The following is a 17949-nucleotide window of genomic DNA, read 5'->3' as shown; positions in this document are numbered from 1 at the left end:
AGCGGACACTCCCTCCGTAAGGGAGTAGCATAATAAGCAAAGGATATAGGAATAACTAACGGCGATATCTAATTGCTTAGTCGATAGAAGTCGGATGCCTTTAAGCTCTATTGCACCTCCTCGGAATCCTCGCTATACTGCCTTAATTATCAGTTCTAGAGCAGTTAACTACTAGGCCTTCGCATTGCGTAAATGTAGTACCCCCCTACGAAGATCTCTTACTCGCGCAAACGACTCCTACTAGCTTAGAGCGTATAATTGCGCTACTCTCCGCTGTAGCTAATTAGCGTTTAAGAAACTCCTCTAACTTTCCTATACCTACTATTTAGGGTGCTCTTGCTCTGCTCCTTTTAGGGCCTTGTATTATAGAGCCTGCTTACTACTAAGCCGTCTATTACGCTAATAAGGGCCCCTAATTAGCTCGGTTAGTATAGCGACCTCTGCACCTCGGTCTAGCCCCCCTAAACACCCCTTATAAAGGCTAGTAACAGACAGATAAAAGAGGTCTATGCGTAGGGGTGTAATAACTAGATTTCTTACCCCTTAGTAAGACTTCATCCTGTTTATTTACGCTACGCTGGCTATTACGCTTTGTTTACCCGCCTACCGTCCCTTAAGCATTCTGTATACAGACATAGATAGCGCATGTAATTTACGTTACTTTAGGCCTTATGTTGCAGAGCCTACTTACTACCGAGCCGTCTATTACGCTAACAAGGGCCCCTAATTAGCTCGGTTAGCATAGCGACCTCTGCACCTCGGTCTAGCCCCCCTAAACACCCCTTGTAAAGGCTAGTAACGGACAGAGAAATATTAAAGACAGTAGCATCTAAGAGAGAAATATTAGTCGTAGAGCCCTAAAAGGGGGGGAGGTCTAGGCACCCCTCTTTTAGTTAGCCTAATTAAATTTCGACTAGGTTTCTATATAAAAGCTTAGTATTTTGAACTTAAACGCTGTTTTTCTCTATAATAATAGCTCGTATTAGCTTATAGCGCTATATAGAGGTATAGCAACCTGTTTACCTTAGTTTAGCCTCTTTAAATCTTCTAAAAGCCGCTTTTTCGATCTTTAATAGCGTTTATCTCTATAATAGCAAGACGTACAACTATATAACTTTAAGAGTTAATATTCTACTCTCTCTAGCTCGATTTGGCCTAACTAGATTAATAAAAGCTAGACGTTTTCAACTTGTTTAGACGTTTTAAACTTGTTTTTGTTTAAAAGCTTAGTATTTTAAGCTTCTAACACGATACGTACAGGGATGTGTCTTTGCTAGAAAGTAGAGTACTCTATTTAGCCTATATTAGCGTAAGTAGATGTTTAAAAGTAGAAGGAATAGCTAAGTAAAACAGGTCGGACTTGTTTAAATCGACGCATACGCGTATATAGAAGCTTCTTATTCCAAATAAGCTAAATTCTAGAAGGCGTTAGGCGTTGGTGCCGTTTTCGGACTAGTGGATTTCTAAGCCGGCGTTGGTCGCCGATCTCTTACCCGATTGGGACTAGCGCGGAATCGTACCGGCGTCCTCAACTGACTCGGACTAGCGGTTACCTGATTGGGACTAGCTCCTGTCTAGCTTGTCCTAATCGGGACTAGCTTAAATGCGTACTAGCGTTAGTCGAAAATTCTGGAAACTCTTCTTCTTCGAATTGTTTCTTTATCTCTCTACTAGTTTCGACGATTACGTCATCGATTACGCGCCCTACGTCATAGATTACGCGTCTAATCGACGCATACGCGTATATAGAAGCTTCTAGATAGCTAGTAAAAGGGCATATAAGGGTTAGAAACGTCCGTAGAATCGATAGCAAGCAATTAAGCGATTTCTACCTCTTTTACCTAGCTATTACTTCCACCTTTTTACAATATAACGTAGAACAGCATCGCGAGCGCATAGAAGCGGAGCATGCTAAGAAGATGAAATCGAAGGAAGAGGAGTACGCGGAGCTCGTTAAAGACAACTAGGGTTTTAATAAGCAGCTTAGTTAGGCAAAAAAGGACTACACAGAGCTCGTTAAGAAGAATAAGCACCTTAACCTAGACAATAAGGCTCTCGAAAATCGACTTACTCGCTAAATTAATCGGCAACACGATCCACGTAGAAGATTAAAAATAAGCGCTTTAGGTTAGGCAAACCGCGCTTATTAAGAACCTACCGGACTCGTAGCAAGTTACTAGGATCTCTAGATAACGCGGAGAGGGGTGTCGACGCTAAGTTAAAGATAAAAAGAGCTTAATAGCCTAGGTCGACTTAATATAATTTCTGCTTCTAACGTATCGATACTATATATACTATGTCGATTGCGTAGGTCGACTCGATATATATATATATATCGATACGTTAGATACTAGTATAATATATATATATAAAAAAACCTTCTTTATTAGACCTTTTAACAAATCGATGCTATTATATATCGAGTCTCTAGGCTAGATCGACCCGATATATATAGGTATCGAATTGTAATTCTATACTATTAGTATTTATTTTCCTTTAATATTTTAAAAATTGCTAGTCTAGTTCTAAGGTATCGATACTATATATACTAAGTCGATTACGTAGGTCGACTCGGTATATACATATATCGATATGTTACTTAGTAAGTTAGAATACATATCTATAAAATATATTTTAAATCCTTTCTAGACATTTTAACAAATCGATACTATATATACTATGTCGATAGGCTAGATCGACTCGATTTGTGTAGGTATCGAGTCGTTAGGCTAGACTAAAGTAGGGTAAGAAATAGATATTGTCTTTTTCTAATTAAAGTTTATACTAGGCCGAATCGATATATGTCTAGACCGAGTCGACCTGCCTAATCGACTCGATATACGCTAGTATCGACATAGGAGGCTTATTCCTTAGGGGAGGAACTAATAATTACTATAGCGTTTAAGGTTTACGCTAGGCCGAATCGATATAGGCCTAGACCGAGTCGACCTATCTAATCGACCTAATATGCACTAGTATCGACGTTAGTAAGGTAGAGGGGCAAGTAAGAACGAAACTTGCCCTTTATTTTTAAAGTTTATACTAGACCAAATCGATACATGCCTAGACTAAGTCGACCTGTCTAATCGACTCGATGTACGCTAATATCGATATTAATAGGGTATAGGTAAGGTAAGAAACAAAAATCGCCCCTCGATTTTAAGGTTTACGCTAGGCCGAATTAATATATGCCTAGACTAAGTCGACCTGTCTAATTAACTCGATATATGCTAGTATCGATATAAGAGACTAATCTCTTAGGAAAGGAACTAATAATTACTATAAGTTTTAAGCTTTACGCTAGGCTAGATCGATGCTAGTATATACTAAGTCGATCTGATAAGTCGATTCGATATATACTAATATCGACATAAGTAGGGTAGCTTTAAGCAGAGGAATAGATATTAACCTTTATACTTTAAGGTTAACGCTAGATCGAATTAATGCTAGTGTATATTAAGTCGATAGGCTAGGTCGACTTAATATACGCTAACATCGACGTTAGTAGGGTAGAAGAATATCTAGGAACGAAAAACGCTACTTATTATTAAGACTTGCACTAGGCCAAATCGATAGGTATATAGACTAGGTCGATTAGTTAGGTCGACTCGATATACGCTAATATCGACATTAGTAGGGTATAGGTAGGGCAAGGGACAAATGTCGACCTCTATATATTAAGGTTTGCGCTAGACTAAATCGATAGGTATCTAAACTAAGTCGACCTATATAATCGACTCGATCTGCGCTAGTATCGACTTTAGTAAAGTAGATAGATATCTAGGAGCAAAGATCGCTCCTTAGAACTAAGATTTACGCTAGTATAAATCGATATATATCTAGACTAAGTCGACCTACCTAATCGACTCGATATAGATATATATCGATTACTAAGGGTATAGCTAAGGGCCTAATATATACCTTATCTTTTAGTATTACTATAACCTCTATTTAATATATTAATTTATAGCTATATCGGGTCGACCTGCCTAATCGAGACAGTCTAGACATGCATCGATTAGTAAGGGCAAAGCTTAGTACTAAATATAGACATTGCCCTTTATTACCTAATAACCTCTACCTAACAAATCGATATATAGCTATATCGGGTCGACCTACCTAATCGACCTAGTCTAAGTATATATCGATTTGTTAGATTAAGAAGCTAATAAGATATCTGTTACTTAGTACTACTTCTTCCTTATAAATCGATATATAGCTATATCGGGTCGACCTGCCTAATCGAGCCGGTCTAGATATGCATTAATTTGTTAGATTACAAAATTAATAAGACATATATTTCTTAGTATTACCTCTACCTAACGTATCGATATATACCTATACTAGGTCGACCTACCTAATCGAGATAGTATAGATATATATCGAATTATAAGGGTCTAGTTTAGTACTTAAAATAGAATTTGGGGTTTCGACCTATAGCTAATATATCGATATATACCTATATCGAGTCGACCTAGCCTATCGACTCGGAGGGTATAGACATCGATATATTAAATAGTTATTCTATTAGTAGATTTAAAATATATCCCTTATTTACTAGAACCCCCTTCTTTAACGTCGATACATGTCTATACCGAGTCGACCTATATAGTCGACTCGAAGGGCATAGACATCGACATATTAAGTAGTTATTCTATTAGTAGACGTAAAATCTACCCCTTATCTACTAAGACCCTCTTCTTTAATATCGATATCTATACGATCCGAGTCGACCTAGCCTATCGACTTAGAGAGTATAGACATTAAGTTATTAGATAGATATACTATTAGTAAGTATAACATCTACTCCTTATTTCTTAAGACCCCCCTCTTTAAAGTCGATATCTATACCTACCGAGTCGATAGGCTAGGTCGACTCGGAGGGTATAGACATCGAGTTATTAAATAGACATTCTATTAGTAGATATAATATCTACTCCTTATCTACTAAGATCCTCCTCTTTAATTTCCTCTTTAACGTCGATGTCTTCTTTATAGTATATTTAGGACTTCTAGTATAACATTTCCGAGGCTAGTATACTACTTAATCGCGGCGCTCCTTATTAGCTATGTCGTATTTATTAACGGCTTCGCGGCGCTCTTTCTCTACTCTTATAATCGACTCGCCTTAGTAATAATCTAGCATAGTCTGTCGTAGTAGCTAGAGCAACCTACCTTACTCTAAATTCGCCTCTTATAAGATAACTCTAGCCTTACGGGCCTTCTTCTCGCTAGCTTTACTTTCTAACATTGCGCGTCCTTGCCCGAGTCTTTATATAGTTTTATTCTTAATCCTACCGCTTCGAGGTTCTTACGACATCCGGTAGTAGTATCTTACTACGCGACAGCTTCGTTACGCTCTCGTAGCTCTACTCGTTAATAGTCATAACGGCGAGCATTCCTATTTAAAGCTCGAGAGATAGTAGAGTCGTCGTAGGCGATAGTATACTTTTTGTTTCCGAAGCCGGCTCGGGTACTTCGATTAATACTAGTACGTGTCGCGTTTAGAGGAAACGTGCCGATTTTCGTCGTAAAGTAGCGGCTAGGCTATTATGTTTCTGCTCCTTTTGCGGTCTCGTCCGGAAAGGATCTAGATATAGCTATAGCTTTCCTGTTCCTACATACGACGCGGTAGCGTAAAGTAATACTAATGCGTAGGTGCAGCTGTGTAGTTCGTATCCGCGGATAAAGATAGCACTAACTGGCCTAAATCGGGATGGCGGCGACACGAGCGACTGCGGTGAAGTGGTGAGTCCATGTCCAAGGCGGCTACGGTTTCATTATTTCTGCCTTGCACGACAACAATGGCAGATAAAGTAGTGTATTATGTTGGACGCGTTATAAGAAGATGGTCGCTGTTCAGAGGCTGCCAACTGTGAAAGATAATTAGTAAGACGCCCATCAAAAAGACGCAGCCGCTTGCAATGTCAAAGCACGAGTTGTTACACTAAGACAAAGATGCATGCAAAGAGCGGGAAGAGGTAAATTACGCTCGCTATTTCCTACGAGCGGGCTTCTCCAGAAATGCTCTATTGTCCGCGACAATTGCTACTGGAATCTTCCATCCTGCATCGTCTCTGCCGACCTGTCTTCCATCGTAACGTCTCCTCCCTGTACCTCTCGTACTTCGGCCTCTGTCTGAACTTCCTCCTCGCGTCCTTGTTCCTCTCCATTATGTACCTCTTTCACGACTGTGACCTCGTCCTCTCTAGCCTCCGCGCTCTCTTCTCCATTCTGCACTCCATCTTCTCCAGCAGTGTCGCTATCGCGACCTGATCTCTGGGGGTCCTGAAGCCGCAGAAGATTCGCCTCTTTCCTCAACTTCTTGCGCGCCTTGCCATGCACTCTAGGGAATCTGTCAACACCAACCGTCGCGATCGCTTGGCTGGCACCCTTCAGGATATTGCCCTTGCTCGATCCCGGCTTTGCTCCATGCTCTTTATCGAATGCCTTCCTCGCATCGTAGTCCTGCTTGTTAGCTGTGCGTTGCTGCAATGTCGCAGCCCTCTTCGCAGCACGCCCATCCTCCAACGTCTCCCTCAACAATTGACCGTACGCTCTGCTCCGAGCGAGGTTGTCCAATGCCTCCATTAGCTTCTTATGGTAGGCTCTGTTCTCCTCCGCCAAAGTCATCGGCTGCGGCCGGTAGACCCCAAATCGGTCGCCCTTGCCACACTTCGCCGTCCCGTGTCCCAATGCTCCCTCGTCGCAGTGAAGGCATGGCCCCGCGCACTGCCCATCCCACCACTCATGACCGTCCTTGCCGCAGGTGTCGCAGTAATGCGACATCGTGTGCGGTAATGTCGAAAGGTGATGTCGCAGAGAAGTTCATCGTTAACAGAAGTTGTTAACTCAATTTCGGCACCGGATGCACCTCGGGTGTAGGAGCTGCATGCTCAACCTTGGCATGACGCATCGTTGAAGAGGCTGAAACGTTAAGATCGCGGATGGGATTTTCGTTTGTCGAAGTGAAGTAAAGTAAAGCAGAGTGAAGTGAAGTGAAGCAATTCGAGGGAAAGCAAGGTGAAGTTAATCACCCCATGTTAGTTAGCGTAGGAGCCAGGTCTACCCATTTGGAAATAAAGTGTGTCTAGTTTACGGGGGGAACTGCGAGCCTTGCTTCCCCGTACCGGCACTTGACCTCGGCACTTTCAACAACGCTCGAGCAGCGCCATTTCGATTGCAAGGCCCGGTCCAAACGAAGCAGCAACAATATTGCCCCTACTAGAGTCCATCGATCTCAATCTATCGAGCACGATCAGCACGGTCGGAGATGAGCTGTTGCCCTTCGTACGGTAGATTTCTCGCGTTGCTCGGAGCTGATGTTCGGTCAAGCCCATTGCTTCCTTCACGCCGTCGACCACAGCAGTACCGCCGGGATGCAATGCCCAGTCAAAGTTGTCCGTGCTTGGCACTCGACAGCCGAGCAGCATGCCATCCAACACAGGCTTTACGGCTTGTTTGATCAAGCTGGGCACATCTCGCGAGATGACGGTGCAGGATCCTGCAAGAACCGATTAGCCAGCGTCATGTCAGCCCGCCGATCAGCACATGCCATATTGCCCTGATAAGAAGGACATCTCATCCGTCGTGTTCGGGATTCTTCCGCATGCCCAACGCGATAGCCGGAACAGTGGCTTGCAGTCTTCATCAAGTCCAATACTGTTCGTAAGAACAAAAGCTGCAGCGGCATCCGAGAAGAGAGCACCGGCGATACCGACTTGATCCGATGGCTTCCTCTCTGCCGCCGCAAGCTCGCAGCGCATATGCGGCGTCGAGAGCTCGCAAGCAAAAGCAAGGATACGAGCTGGTCGACCAAACGCGGTAGCACCTGCGGCAATCTGCCCAGCTGCTCGCATAATAGCAAGTCCACCAGCACAGCCTACGCCGTGGAGGAGGGTCCGATCTATCGATGCTTCGAGCCCGAGCGCTTGGTTGACGAGAACATCGTATCCAGGATTGCCCTGACTTGTGCATGTCACGCCGACGGTATGCGTGATTTGGCTCTTGTTGCCGCCCCATTCTTGCAATGCTTTCCGGCTCGCCTGAACGGTTAGATCGACACCGACCACACGGAAGAAGCTGTCGATGTCTGCTATAGTGGGCGGATCTTTCCCTGTGCCGAAGCCATCCTTGTATGTCGATACTGCCGACCGAGTCTCGATGCCAGTCCTCTTATTGATGGCAAGAAGCCTCTTCAATCTATATGCGTGGTTAGTGCTATGCTTTCAATATCTTTGTGTATCTCACCCAGGTGTTTCAGGGTTATGAAATCTTGTCGCGAAGTCGTAAAGATCTTTCGGCTCGAGGACGTGGGGCGGATATTGCGATCCGAGCCCTGCGATCCAAAGATCCGGTGGAGCAGTAGCTTTTCCGCCTTTTGGATCAATTGCGCGCTGCATCGTGGTCAGATCTGCGATACCACGTCTGATGCCAGCCTTCTTCACCTTGGAGGAATATGAAGGAAAGACCTCATTGCGTTATTTCGAGAGGATGCAGCGCCAAGTTCAGCCTCACCTGCAAACAAAGGACCAATGCCGATCTTCCCATGCTCCTCGCTAATTCGAGCGATTTAGTCCCGGCCCTGCGTATCGATGCGACTGCAAGGGTATCTAGCTCTGTAATACCTGAGAGAAGTGCACAAAGAGCATCCTCATCAAACCCCATACCAGCTAACGAAGTGGACTGCTATGCCTTTGTTTCGCGTGCTCGGCCTTGTTGCTCCGCTTTTGACTTTGACTGCTGGACACGAGATCACATACGAGTCGCAGGAGTGAATCCCATCCTTTTCCAATCATGTCGGCTCTCTCTAACATTTCTCAGTCCGATCGGGCCCTCATTCTCCTCTGTAAACACCACCTCACTCCTCGACACCATCAGGACTCGCGGCTACATCCGGGTGGGAACTACCGGCGACTACAAACCTTTCACTTACCAGCTCGACAATGCGACGACACTTCCCGACGGCACCACTTTCAACACAACATACATCGGCGCCGATGTAGACATGGCTCAGTCTCTCTCCAATGCCCTCTCCCTTCCTTCGTCCCCGATCTTTGTCCCTTCCGCCTGGGCGAATCTCACCATGGACATCGCGGCCAACAAATTCGACATCGCGATGGGTGGCGTCAGTATCACACTTGCTCGCGCTCAGACCTCCTTCTTCTCGACGCCAGTACAGCGTGTCGGCAAGACAGGATGTATACGATGTGCCGACAAGGGAAAATACACAGACCTCAAATCCCTCGATGTCGTCAGTACGAAGATAGCCGCGAACCCCGGCGGAACAAATGAAGCTTTTGACAGGGCGACCTTTACTAAAGCGCAGGTTGTGATCGTGGAAGACAATAATGCGGTGTATCAAGCAGTCATCGATGGCACGGCCGATGCCATGGTTAGCGACAAGATCGAGGTGGAACTGCAGGTGAACTTGAACAACGGCACGCTGTGTATGGTTAATGAGGTGCCGTGGACGTTTGAGGAGTTAGGGTATCTACTGCCGAGGGACGATGTGCTGAAAATTTTCGTTGATACATGGTGGAGAATCCAAGAAGGCAGCGGAGCGTGGAATGCCACCCTGGAGAAGTGGATGGGCTACAAGTGGCCTGTGGTTTGAGGGCTCTCATCAGGGAAAGAAGAGTGAGATGCCAGAATGCACAACAACGTGATTTGACAGAATCGCCTGCATTGCATGTACCTCATCTCTAATACTCCATAGCATCCTCAAACAGCCGGGTCAGCTGCTCCCTCTCCTCTTGTCCGCCATTCGTGTCAAGATTCGGCGCAAGCATCAACACTCTCGCCTGTGGCATGGTACCCTCGACCAAGGTCTCAACATCCGATGAGCGGAAGCCAAGCGCCTTCAATCCTCGTGGCTGATCGCCAAGATTAACCAAGAACTGCGCGATAGCCTCGCCGAGTACTTCACCAGCGCTCTCCTTCTTGACTTGCGAGATGTCAACACCGAAACATTCGGCGGCGGCCAAATGTCTCTCTGGGTTGGACGCTCCCGTGAACTTGAACACACTCGGTCCAGTCACCGCGACCGACACACCATGAGGGATGATGGGGAAATCAACGTTGTAGCCGTTGTGCTTGTACTCGCGGTTTTGGGAGCTGATCGGATAGCTCATGCCATGGCAGAGATGCACGCCTGCATTACCGAAGCCGACACCCGCGAGCGTAGCGGCAAGAAGCATGTTGGACTGAGCCTCCCAGTCATCGGGGTCCCTCACGGCGCGGGGAAGGTACTGAGGACTGTTAGAATTGCAATGAAATTAGTGAGAAAATAGGACCCACCTTCACAGTGCTTCGCAGCGCTTGCAGTGAGAAAATATCAGATATTGGATTGGCTCCCTGGTATGCTGGACGCTCGATGGGATTTTTCGGCCTCGGTACACGCTCGTAGTATGGGATGGCCGTCCACGACTCGAGGGAATGCAACAGGACATCAAGACCAGAAGAGGCGTGTACTGTCGAAGGCATAGTACGAGTGTTGATGGGATCACATATTCCCAAAGTAGGCTTCAGATTCCGGTGAGCAATACCAGTTTTAGCTTTCTTCGAAACGAGGTCGAAGATGGCAGTTCCGGTCGTCTCGGAGCCAGTGCCGGCCGTGGTGGGTACAGCGATCAATGGCTTCAGTTTGGCCGTAATGGGCATGCCCTTACCAAGAGGAGCATTGACAAAGTCGAGGAAATCGGCATCAGGACAGGTAGTGTACAAGTTCATGAGTTTTGCTGTGTCAATGACACTACCTCCACCCACGGCAAGAAAGGCATCTGGCTGATATGGCTTGGCGTAATCGATGGCTTCTCGGATGCTACACCTCGGTTAGATCAATGCAAGGAGCCAATGCGACAGTGCCTTCATACGAATAGTCCTTGGGCTCCACACGGACATTGCTAAAAACTTCGTATGCAATACCCTCGCGTTCGAGGCCTTCTGAAACCTGCTTCATCGCATCGAGGTTGAGGACGGTCGAGTCGGTGACGACCATGACCTTCTTGGCCCCGAGGTTCTTGAAGTCCATGCCGACTTCTTTGGTACACCCGGGTCCGAATCGAATGCTAGAGGCAGCCATCTCAAAGGCATACTCCTTTTGCTGGCTAGAGTCGACTGGGGTGGCGAGGGATCGCTTGCGGCCGGCAAAAGGGTTGGAGAGACCGCCATGGCTGTGAGCGTGGGCGCCGGGGTTGGAGTGACATGGACACGTGCTGCTACCAGAGTTGACCGCACGCAGGAGACTGACGGCCTGCTGAGCCCTGGTGGGCGCAACGCGGAGAATGGCCATTGTGGTGGATTTGTATGGATTGCGCAAGGGCAAGGTAGAGCGAAGGAGGGGAAAGATGTGCGCGTCTCTGTGGTAAGGTAGCCGCGGCCGGACGCCCGATCCCGGCAACCCGGCTCAGTTTCCAAATCTCATGGGCAAGGGTCCAACGCATACATCAAAGGGAAAGTCTGCCGAGCTGGAGATACCTTAATTCAAAGGCATTGATTGCAATGCGAACGTGTTTCTATCTACTCATCCTGCCGATGCTCTTATGATATCATTATCTCATGTCGTAGCTGCAACGCCATTCGTAACGCTCCCAGACTCCGTGAACCCTGGCGAAAACATCGCTCTCTCAGCTCAAATGAAACGCGCCTTGACCCTCCTCCATCGCGATCTTGAACCTAGCTCGGAGTACTTCAACTGAGCTGTAGTTTGGCATCTTCAGATAATGCGCACACGTATTCACAGACGGCAAGTAGTCGTCGGAAGTGTACGGCGGCTCGCTGGGCTTGCAGACCACCGTGAACAACGGCGTGAGGGATTTGAAACCTGTAACAAGTCAGCACGAACGTCAATCTCACCACACACAAGACCGGGAAACTCACCTCCGATTGGCAGCTTTGGACTACCGGTGACAAACTGCAAAAAGTCGCGCTTCGCCGGAGCGGGCAATTCGGACATCATCTGCAGCAGGTTCCGAACGCTCAAGCTGTCGAGGTTGTAGCCGTGGTCCGCCTTGATCGCGTCCGTGAGAGTCTCCAGTGACCAGTCTTCCTCCACACGTCCGAAGAGCATGACGAGCTCTTCCGGGGTGAATGCCTTCAACGCGGAGTATGGAAAGACTTGAGAAAAGCCGGCTCGGAAAGCGTCAATCTGCCTCTGAACGCCAGTGCCCAAGGTAAACTCAATGACCTTCTTCACGTACACACCCACGTTGTCCATGGTGACGTTGGTAGTCGATCCGTGAGGCTGAAGTTCAATCTCGGGATAGCCAGGCAGAGTAAAGTCCAGTCCCAGGTCTTCAAGTCGAGCGTCATTAACGCGGACTTGCTCAATCTTGGCTGCTTGCTGGACTGCCGTCAATCGATCGTCTTCTTCAATGCGCTGCTTAGCGCTGGCGTATTTTCGTAGCATCTTCAGTGACTTTGCCAGCCCCTCGTCCACCGTCGCAACTGCTCCGAGGGATGGTGTGACTGTGGCGGACCCATCGCCGATGCGGAAGAATGTCGGGTTGAAAGAGACGTCAATGATGCGGGAGTCGAGCATAGAACGGGCGATGAACTTGCCGAGCATCTTGAACAAGTGCAGAACCCTCGTACCGTTCTCGTCCCGAGACATTGCCTCGCTCATGGGTGCCGGAAAGAGTCCGCGCTTGCCGAATGCGTACGTGCTGCCATCCGAGGATTCATTCTCACGCCACAGCTTGATCTTCTTCTTGGAGAACTCCTTGGAGACGGTGGCGTAGAATTCCAGGGTAGGTCCGAGCCCTGTACCGACCTCCTCAAAGTACTCGACCTCCAGCACACTCGACGACGAGCCGTAGAGCTCCATGACTTTGATGGCTGATTCGAGGATACGACTGCGGGAGATGCGAACCTTTTGTCGTTGCACTCGTCCGAGAAAAGGTCGCTCGTCGCGGTGGCGTCCATGTCGACCGTCGCTCTCCGGCTGTGAGCTCTGCCAGCGCGCCATCAATCTTGAATACCCGAATGAAGTCGACTGCAAGAAGAGATGACGGGTCTCGAACGGGAAGAGGAAAGGATACAGTCGTGCCAAGTCCTCACTCCAACTGGGGAGACACTGGCTCGCGACAATCAACGGCTCGTCCATCTGGCGATTGAGCTTCGCTGTAAGCTTGGTGTTGACAAATTGAGATGCCGGCTCAGGGTTCAGCTTGATAGAAGTCTTGTTCTCCGCCAAAACATCGTCGAGGTTGGCGTTGAGATCGTGAAGAATGCTCATGAGTCGTAAAATTCCAGCCGTCACTGGATGCTCGCTAAGGGATGGAGGTAGCGTGTTTGACTGTGCTGTGTCTGTCGTAGGTACAAGCGGCGGGCTACGATCCGCCGAAGCTGGCCCATCCACGCGTTTGAACGTGATGGTGTGGGTAGCTGACCAGATGGTGCGTCCAGATATCTCCCCCGTCGGCGTTTGATTGAAATGGCACGCCCGATATATCGTTGTGTCGCTGGCGATAGGCTGACCATTCACACTGAACTCAATGTGCCAGTCCTGTGGAGGTTGTTGCAGAGCGCTTGCGTACGACATTGCACGGTTTGTCGCGGTGGGTGTGCTCAGGAGCTCGCGAGCAGCGGCGAGTCTAGCGAATGCCGAGACTCCGTCCCTGCCTGTGGGTGTTTGCGTTCCCTGAGATGGCGTCCCCACGCTAGCTCCATCCTCCGTGCGAGCTGTGATCTTGCCAGACTTGGCGACCTCAAGGCTCACTGCAGAAGGATCGGGACCATCATCCTCGAGTCCGCCCTCCTCAAGATCATCAACGAGAGCTTCCAAGTCCGCATCCATGTCGTCGTCGTCCTCATCCAACATGCGCTCTTCATCAGGACACTCGACTGGCTCCTGAGGACCAGGCAGGGTCTGCAAGTCGGCATGGTCCCGCGAGTTGGCCTCATTTCCTGCATCTGGCAGCTCCGGGTTTGCAGCCGAGGGGGTCTGAGCGGATTGCCTCCGTGACGATCGGCGTAGTTGAGATGAGGGATCTTGCGGCTTCTTTGACCCTGCTGGAGATGCGACATCAGCTGTGGACGTCTTCGCCTTCGGTGACTTCTTCCCGCTGGTCTTCGTTGAGGTGGGCTTTGTGGGAGGACGTGTCAGTGCACCTGATCCGTCGCCTCGATCGCGACCAGCCATGGCTGCCGCATATGCCGCCATGGCACTCGATATACCATCTCGACGAACGCCACGAGGTCGCTCCGAGAGGCTGATACGTGGTCGCAGATAGTCCTCGAGTGCTTTGAACGTGGCGATGGCATGGATGGACACCATGATATTCCTGTACGAGCGAGGTACCCCGGAATCTTCGTCGGCGGCAAGCTTGAGGCGAAGCTGCTTGGCAAGCATGGATGCGGCACTGCCTCTGCTGCTCTCGAAGGCGTTGTGGTGTACGGTAATGACCTCAAAATGCTCCGCGCGGCTGAGGACGTCTTGCAGCTTGTGCACCAACACGCTGAATGCCGTCGCAGGAGAGTTCGAATCGCCAGTGGCAATGTTGGCATGGTCAGAGTTCGCCATGAACACTTCCAAGAATTCAGATCGAGCGCGAGAGGCGACCTCGTCGTCTTCGACAGTGAAGATGTTTAGCAGAACATCAACGATGCCCGAAGTCATCAATTCGTAGCTTGTGATGCTCTCGAGAGCGTCTCCACCAAAGTATTTCGCGAGCTGGCGGAGAAGAACAGTCCCGTCTTTGGTGCTGGAGGGCTCATAACAGGCGGTCAATTGAGTCGCAAGAGTTTTGATCTCATCGAGGGCATCGGTAGCGCGCGTGCGCATGTCTTCACTTCCTCCATCCTTGTGTGCTTGCAAGAAGCGCTGCGCTCGTAACGTAATGGTGTCTTGTGGGTCCACGATCTGCTGTGCGGTGTGCGGCGAGATCAGGTCGGAATCGTCGGATCGATCAAGAGCATTCGGACGCTCGTCCTCATCGTCTTCGTCATCCTCGTCGTCCTGGCCCTCTTCGTCTTCGTCGTCGTTTTCGGGATGCTCATCGTCTTCCGGATTGTCGTCTTCCTCAATGTCCGCCTCATCCACATCCACGTCCACGTCCACGTTGATGTGCTGCACGTCATCGTTGACAGCGCCGTCCGTCGGCTGCTCGAGGTCATGCTCGACAGGTGGCTGGTTTGCGGCAGACTTCGCCTGCTCTGTCTGCGAACCTTTCACTTTCATTGACCGATCGCTCAATTTTACAATCTCAGCCATGACGCCTTCCCGGTAGAACTGAGGTCTGTACACCGACTCCATACGCTTGAGCAAGAGCTCGGCGGCTTGCAAAGCAAACGTCACAAGCGTTGCGTTCTCCTGCTGCGAGAGAATCGATGCAAGGTGGGATGCGTACGTGACACCGCGAAGAGCCTCCTGTAAAATCTCGGTGTCGAGATTAGACAGCATCTTCAGCTGTGCTGTGAGCACCTTCTGGCGGACGCTGAGATTCACCGTACTGGTATAGGCATGCATCAGAGTCGGGAAGAGGATGATGGCAAAACGCTTGACTTGTTGAGGACAATCTTTGAGCAACTCAATCCTCTTGTCGTTTGGGGATGCTTTGGCGCGAGTTGCCATGGTCACATTCTTGGACCCGGCGAAGCCGGCGTCCTGGAGATCGTCAAGGAACATGAGGCGCTCCTGCGATACGGTGGGCAGCAATTCGCAAATCACATTCAATGTCTCGAATATCTGCTCTCGTGGAGTGCGAATGATTGATTGCATGATGACGTTCTTGTCAATTTTGGCCGCAACGCCATCGGTTCCCGCTGGTGGTGAGACGCCAGTGAGAATCTGATAGAGCGTGTCGACCACGTTCATTTTGAACAGCTCCACAGATAGTCGTGGACTGGCGCGAGCCGTTATGGACAAGACGCGCAAGAACGACGTGTGCACGCTGGGACCGATCATGTTGGTGGAACCCGGCAGTAAGAGCCGCAGGATGGCTTTGAGCAGCTCCGGGCTTACCAGTTCTTCCAGCTTGCTTTCATGGTATTTGAAACTGTCGATGACTCGGGAAACGCACACAGAGGCCTGTTCGACGACACGTTGGTCGCTGCTCGACAATGTCGTCAAGAGAATTGGCATCACGTCGCGGACTGTGGGAAAGGAATCCTCGGGAATGTTGCGGCAGCAGTTGGCGGCAGTGGTCACTGCGGTTCGCTGCGTGCTTGTTGCGAAGAAGTCGAGATAGGTCAGACAAGCTGTCAAGCCGCCTTCGCGCACAATCGAAGAGGGGAATTCCAAAGAGATCTTCTCCAGTGTGCTGAGCGCTTGTTCTGCGAGGTCGATGAAGTGAATTTCCAGTAGCTTCTGGCACAAGACGGGGACAGCCCCTCCATAGACGACGCTGGCAGTCGCCGCGGGTAGCGCCTCCATCAGATTGGCGATGCATCGGCACGCGAGTAACATGATTTCAGGGTTCTCCTCTCCCGTGAAATCATTGGGCTGCATCAAAGTGACCAGCTCCTTGACGAATTGATCGGGAGCGAAGTGGCCGGCTAGATTGTCCTCGTTGGAAACCAAAAGGAGTTCCGATAGATCTTGGAGCGCGATCAGCTGCACGGATGGCTCTTCCTTCGTACGAAGTTGCTCTAGAATGTTGCGCAGACGGCCGTTGGTGCCAGAAACGATCCCACTCAATGCCCGCAAGCTGCTGGAGAGTCCAGCGTGTCCGCCAAATCGAGCGAGATATCCACTTGCGAACGGATCCTCGCCCCGGTCCAGGGCGTCGAGCTCATCGTGAGGGAATCCACGCGGCGGTTCATCACTGCCATCTGGTCGTCCGCCAGTATCCTGACGGGCGGCACCTCCATCTGTTTCCTCATCTGCCAGCTCTTCCGTCTTCTCGCCTGCATCCTTCATGAGCACATCTTGATCCTTCCGTGAGCTTTTCCGTGGCTTTCTCGTCGAGCTTGCACCTGATCCTGCTCCAGCTGTGTCTGTTGCGAGATCGGCACCGCCCTGCGCGCGGGAGATCTTTGCATGTGCTGGCCCACTCTCTTTCGACTTGCGGCGACTTGATTTCCGACGTGATGATTCTCGAGGCGCTTGTGGTGGTGACGTCTCGGCGGAGGAGCCCTCAGACGGCCTATCTTGGTCAGCTCGGCCCAGGGGATCGGAGGGCGGAAAATCGGACCCAGCGCTTGACATCACGGTCTTGCTGAGGGAGGCTGCGGGAGTCGGTATTCGATTGGTATCGGTTGCTTTTGAGCGCTTGGTCTTGCGCTGGTCGCGCGCCGCCTGAGGAGAAGGCTCGGCGGCGGCCTTGCGCTTGCGAGGGGCGGGTGTCGATGAGGCAGCGGTGGTGGCGGCGGCGCTGCTGGCGATGTTGCTGTTCTCGTCGTCGTCGGCGATGAGCCTCGCGGTGGCGGAGCGGGTGATACGCTGGCTTGGAGGCATTTGTCAATGATGGTCGGAGGGAAGGGTTGTGGTGATGGTTGAGGTCGTAGCGAAGTGATGGAAGCGGAGGTGGAAGTGAGGGGTGAGGTGGTGTCGATGAAAGAGTTGAGGTGGATACGACGTCCGTGACTTCTACCCGCAACCCGAAGCTGGTGAAAAGGGAAGGAAATACCTTGGTGAGTTCTGTGGAGGTGAAGAGGGTGGTTTCTTCATTATCCGGCCATCGGTCCCTCTAGTGAATGGAATGTGCACAAGTGAACGAATGCAATGGAAGGCTGCTCGTCAATGGTTTCGTTTTATGCGCGAAGAATTGGATTTATCGCCATTCACGGAGAGATGGGAGGATGGAGTTGTAGAGGTAGCAAGTGTAGACGTTTCGACGTGGACGAGTAGTGGTACTAGTAGTGAGTGACAAGCAACCTAGTACCTTACGACGTAGAACCATATCGCCCCACACTCACTCTTCACCTGACATCCTCCATCATTCTGCTTCATGAATTACAAGTGACAGTCACTTCGACTTCACGTCAATCAAATGCTGCGTGCTCGCT

At 49.7% G+C, this 17949-nt stretch overlaps 5 protein-coding genes across 5 annotated transcripts; 1 reads left to right on the top strand and 4 right to left on the bottom strand.

The window, feature by feature from the left end:
• Positions 1 to 5504: 5504 nt before the first annotated feature.
• MYCGRDRAFT_89702 (uncharacterized protein) lies at positions 5505 to 6789 on the bottom strand (the record flags this gene model as incomplete). Its single annotated transcript, XM_003856422.1, has 3 exons — positions 5505 to 5590; positions 6007 to 6085; positions 6181 to 6789. 3 exons carry the CDS (start codon positions 6787 to 6789, stop codon positions 5505 to 5507), a joined length of 774 nt encoding a protein of 257 aa, XP_003856470.1.
• A 362-nt stretch (positions 6790 to 7151) lies between these two features.
• On the bottom strand, positions 7152 to 8402 carry MYCGRDRAFT_31911 (uncharacterized protein; the record flags this gene model as incomplete). The annotated part of the gene is made up of 3 exons (XM_003856421.1): positions 7152 to 7504; positions 7664 to 8202; positions 8251 to 8402. The coding sequence occupies 3 exons, from the start codon at positions 8400 to 8402 to the stop codon at positions 7152 to 7154; spliced, it is 1044 nt and encodes a 347-aa protein (XP_003856469.1).
• A 449-nt stretch (positions 8403 to 8851) lies between these two features.
• MYCGRDRAFT_26410 (uncharacterized protein) lies at positions 8852 to 9616 on the top strand (the record flags this gene model as incomplete). The annotated part of the gene is made up of 1 exon (XM_003857148.2): positions 8852 to 9616. A coding segment is annotated over one exon (765 nt), but the record flags the coding sequence as incomplete, so codon positions are not given.
• An 88-nt stretch (positions 9617 to 9704) lies between these two features.
• Positions 9705 to 11299, bottom strand: MYCGRDRAFT_66658 (uncharacterized protein; the record flags this gene model as incomplete). The annotated part of the gene is made up of 3 exons (XM_003856420.1): positions 9705 to 10250; positions 10300 to 10822; positions 10875 to 11299. 3 exons carry the CDS (start codon positions 11291 to 11293, stop codon positions 9705 to 9707), a joined length of 1488 nt encoding a protein of 495 aa, XP_003856468.1.
• A 328-nt stretch (positions 11300 to 11627) lies between these two features.
• On the bottom strand, positions 11628 to 17398 carry MYCGRDRAFT_83965 (uncharacterized protein; the record flags this gene model as incomplete). The annotated part of the gene is made up of 4 exons (XM_003856419.1): positions 11628 to 11824; positions 11881 to 16773; positions 16918 to 17087; positions 17148 to 17398. 4 exons carry the CDS (start codon positions 17396 to 17398, stop codon positions 11628 to 11630), a joined length of 5511 nt encoding a protein of 1836 aa, XP_003856467.1.
• Positions 17399 to 17949: the final 551 nt, after the last annotated feature.

Source organism: Zymoseptoria tritici, chromosome 1 (assembly GCF_000219625.1).
Source record: "Zymoseptoria tritici IPO323 chromosome 1, whole genome shotgun sequence".
Taxonomy (NCBI): Eukaryota; Fungi; Ascomycota; class Dothideomycetes; order Mycosphaerellales; family Mycosphaerellaceae; genus Zymoseptoria; species Zymoseptoria tritici.
Note: the sequence above shows the minus strand (reverse complement) of the source record. Positions and strands in the feature narration are given on the sequence as shown.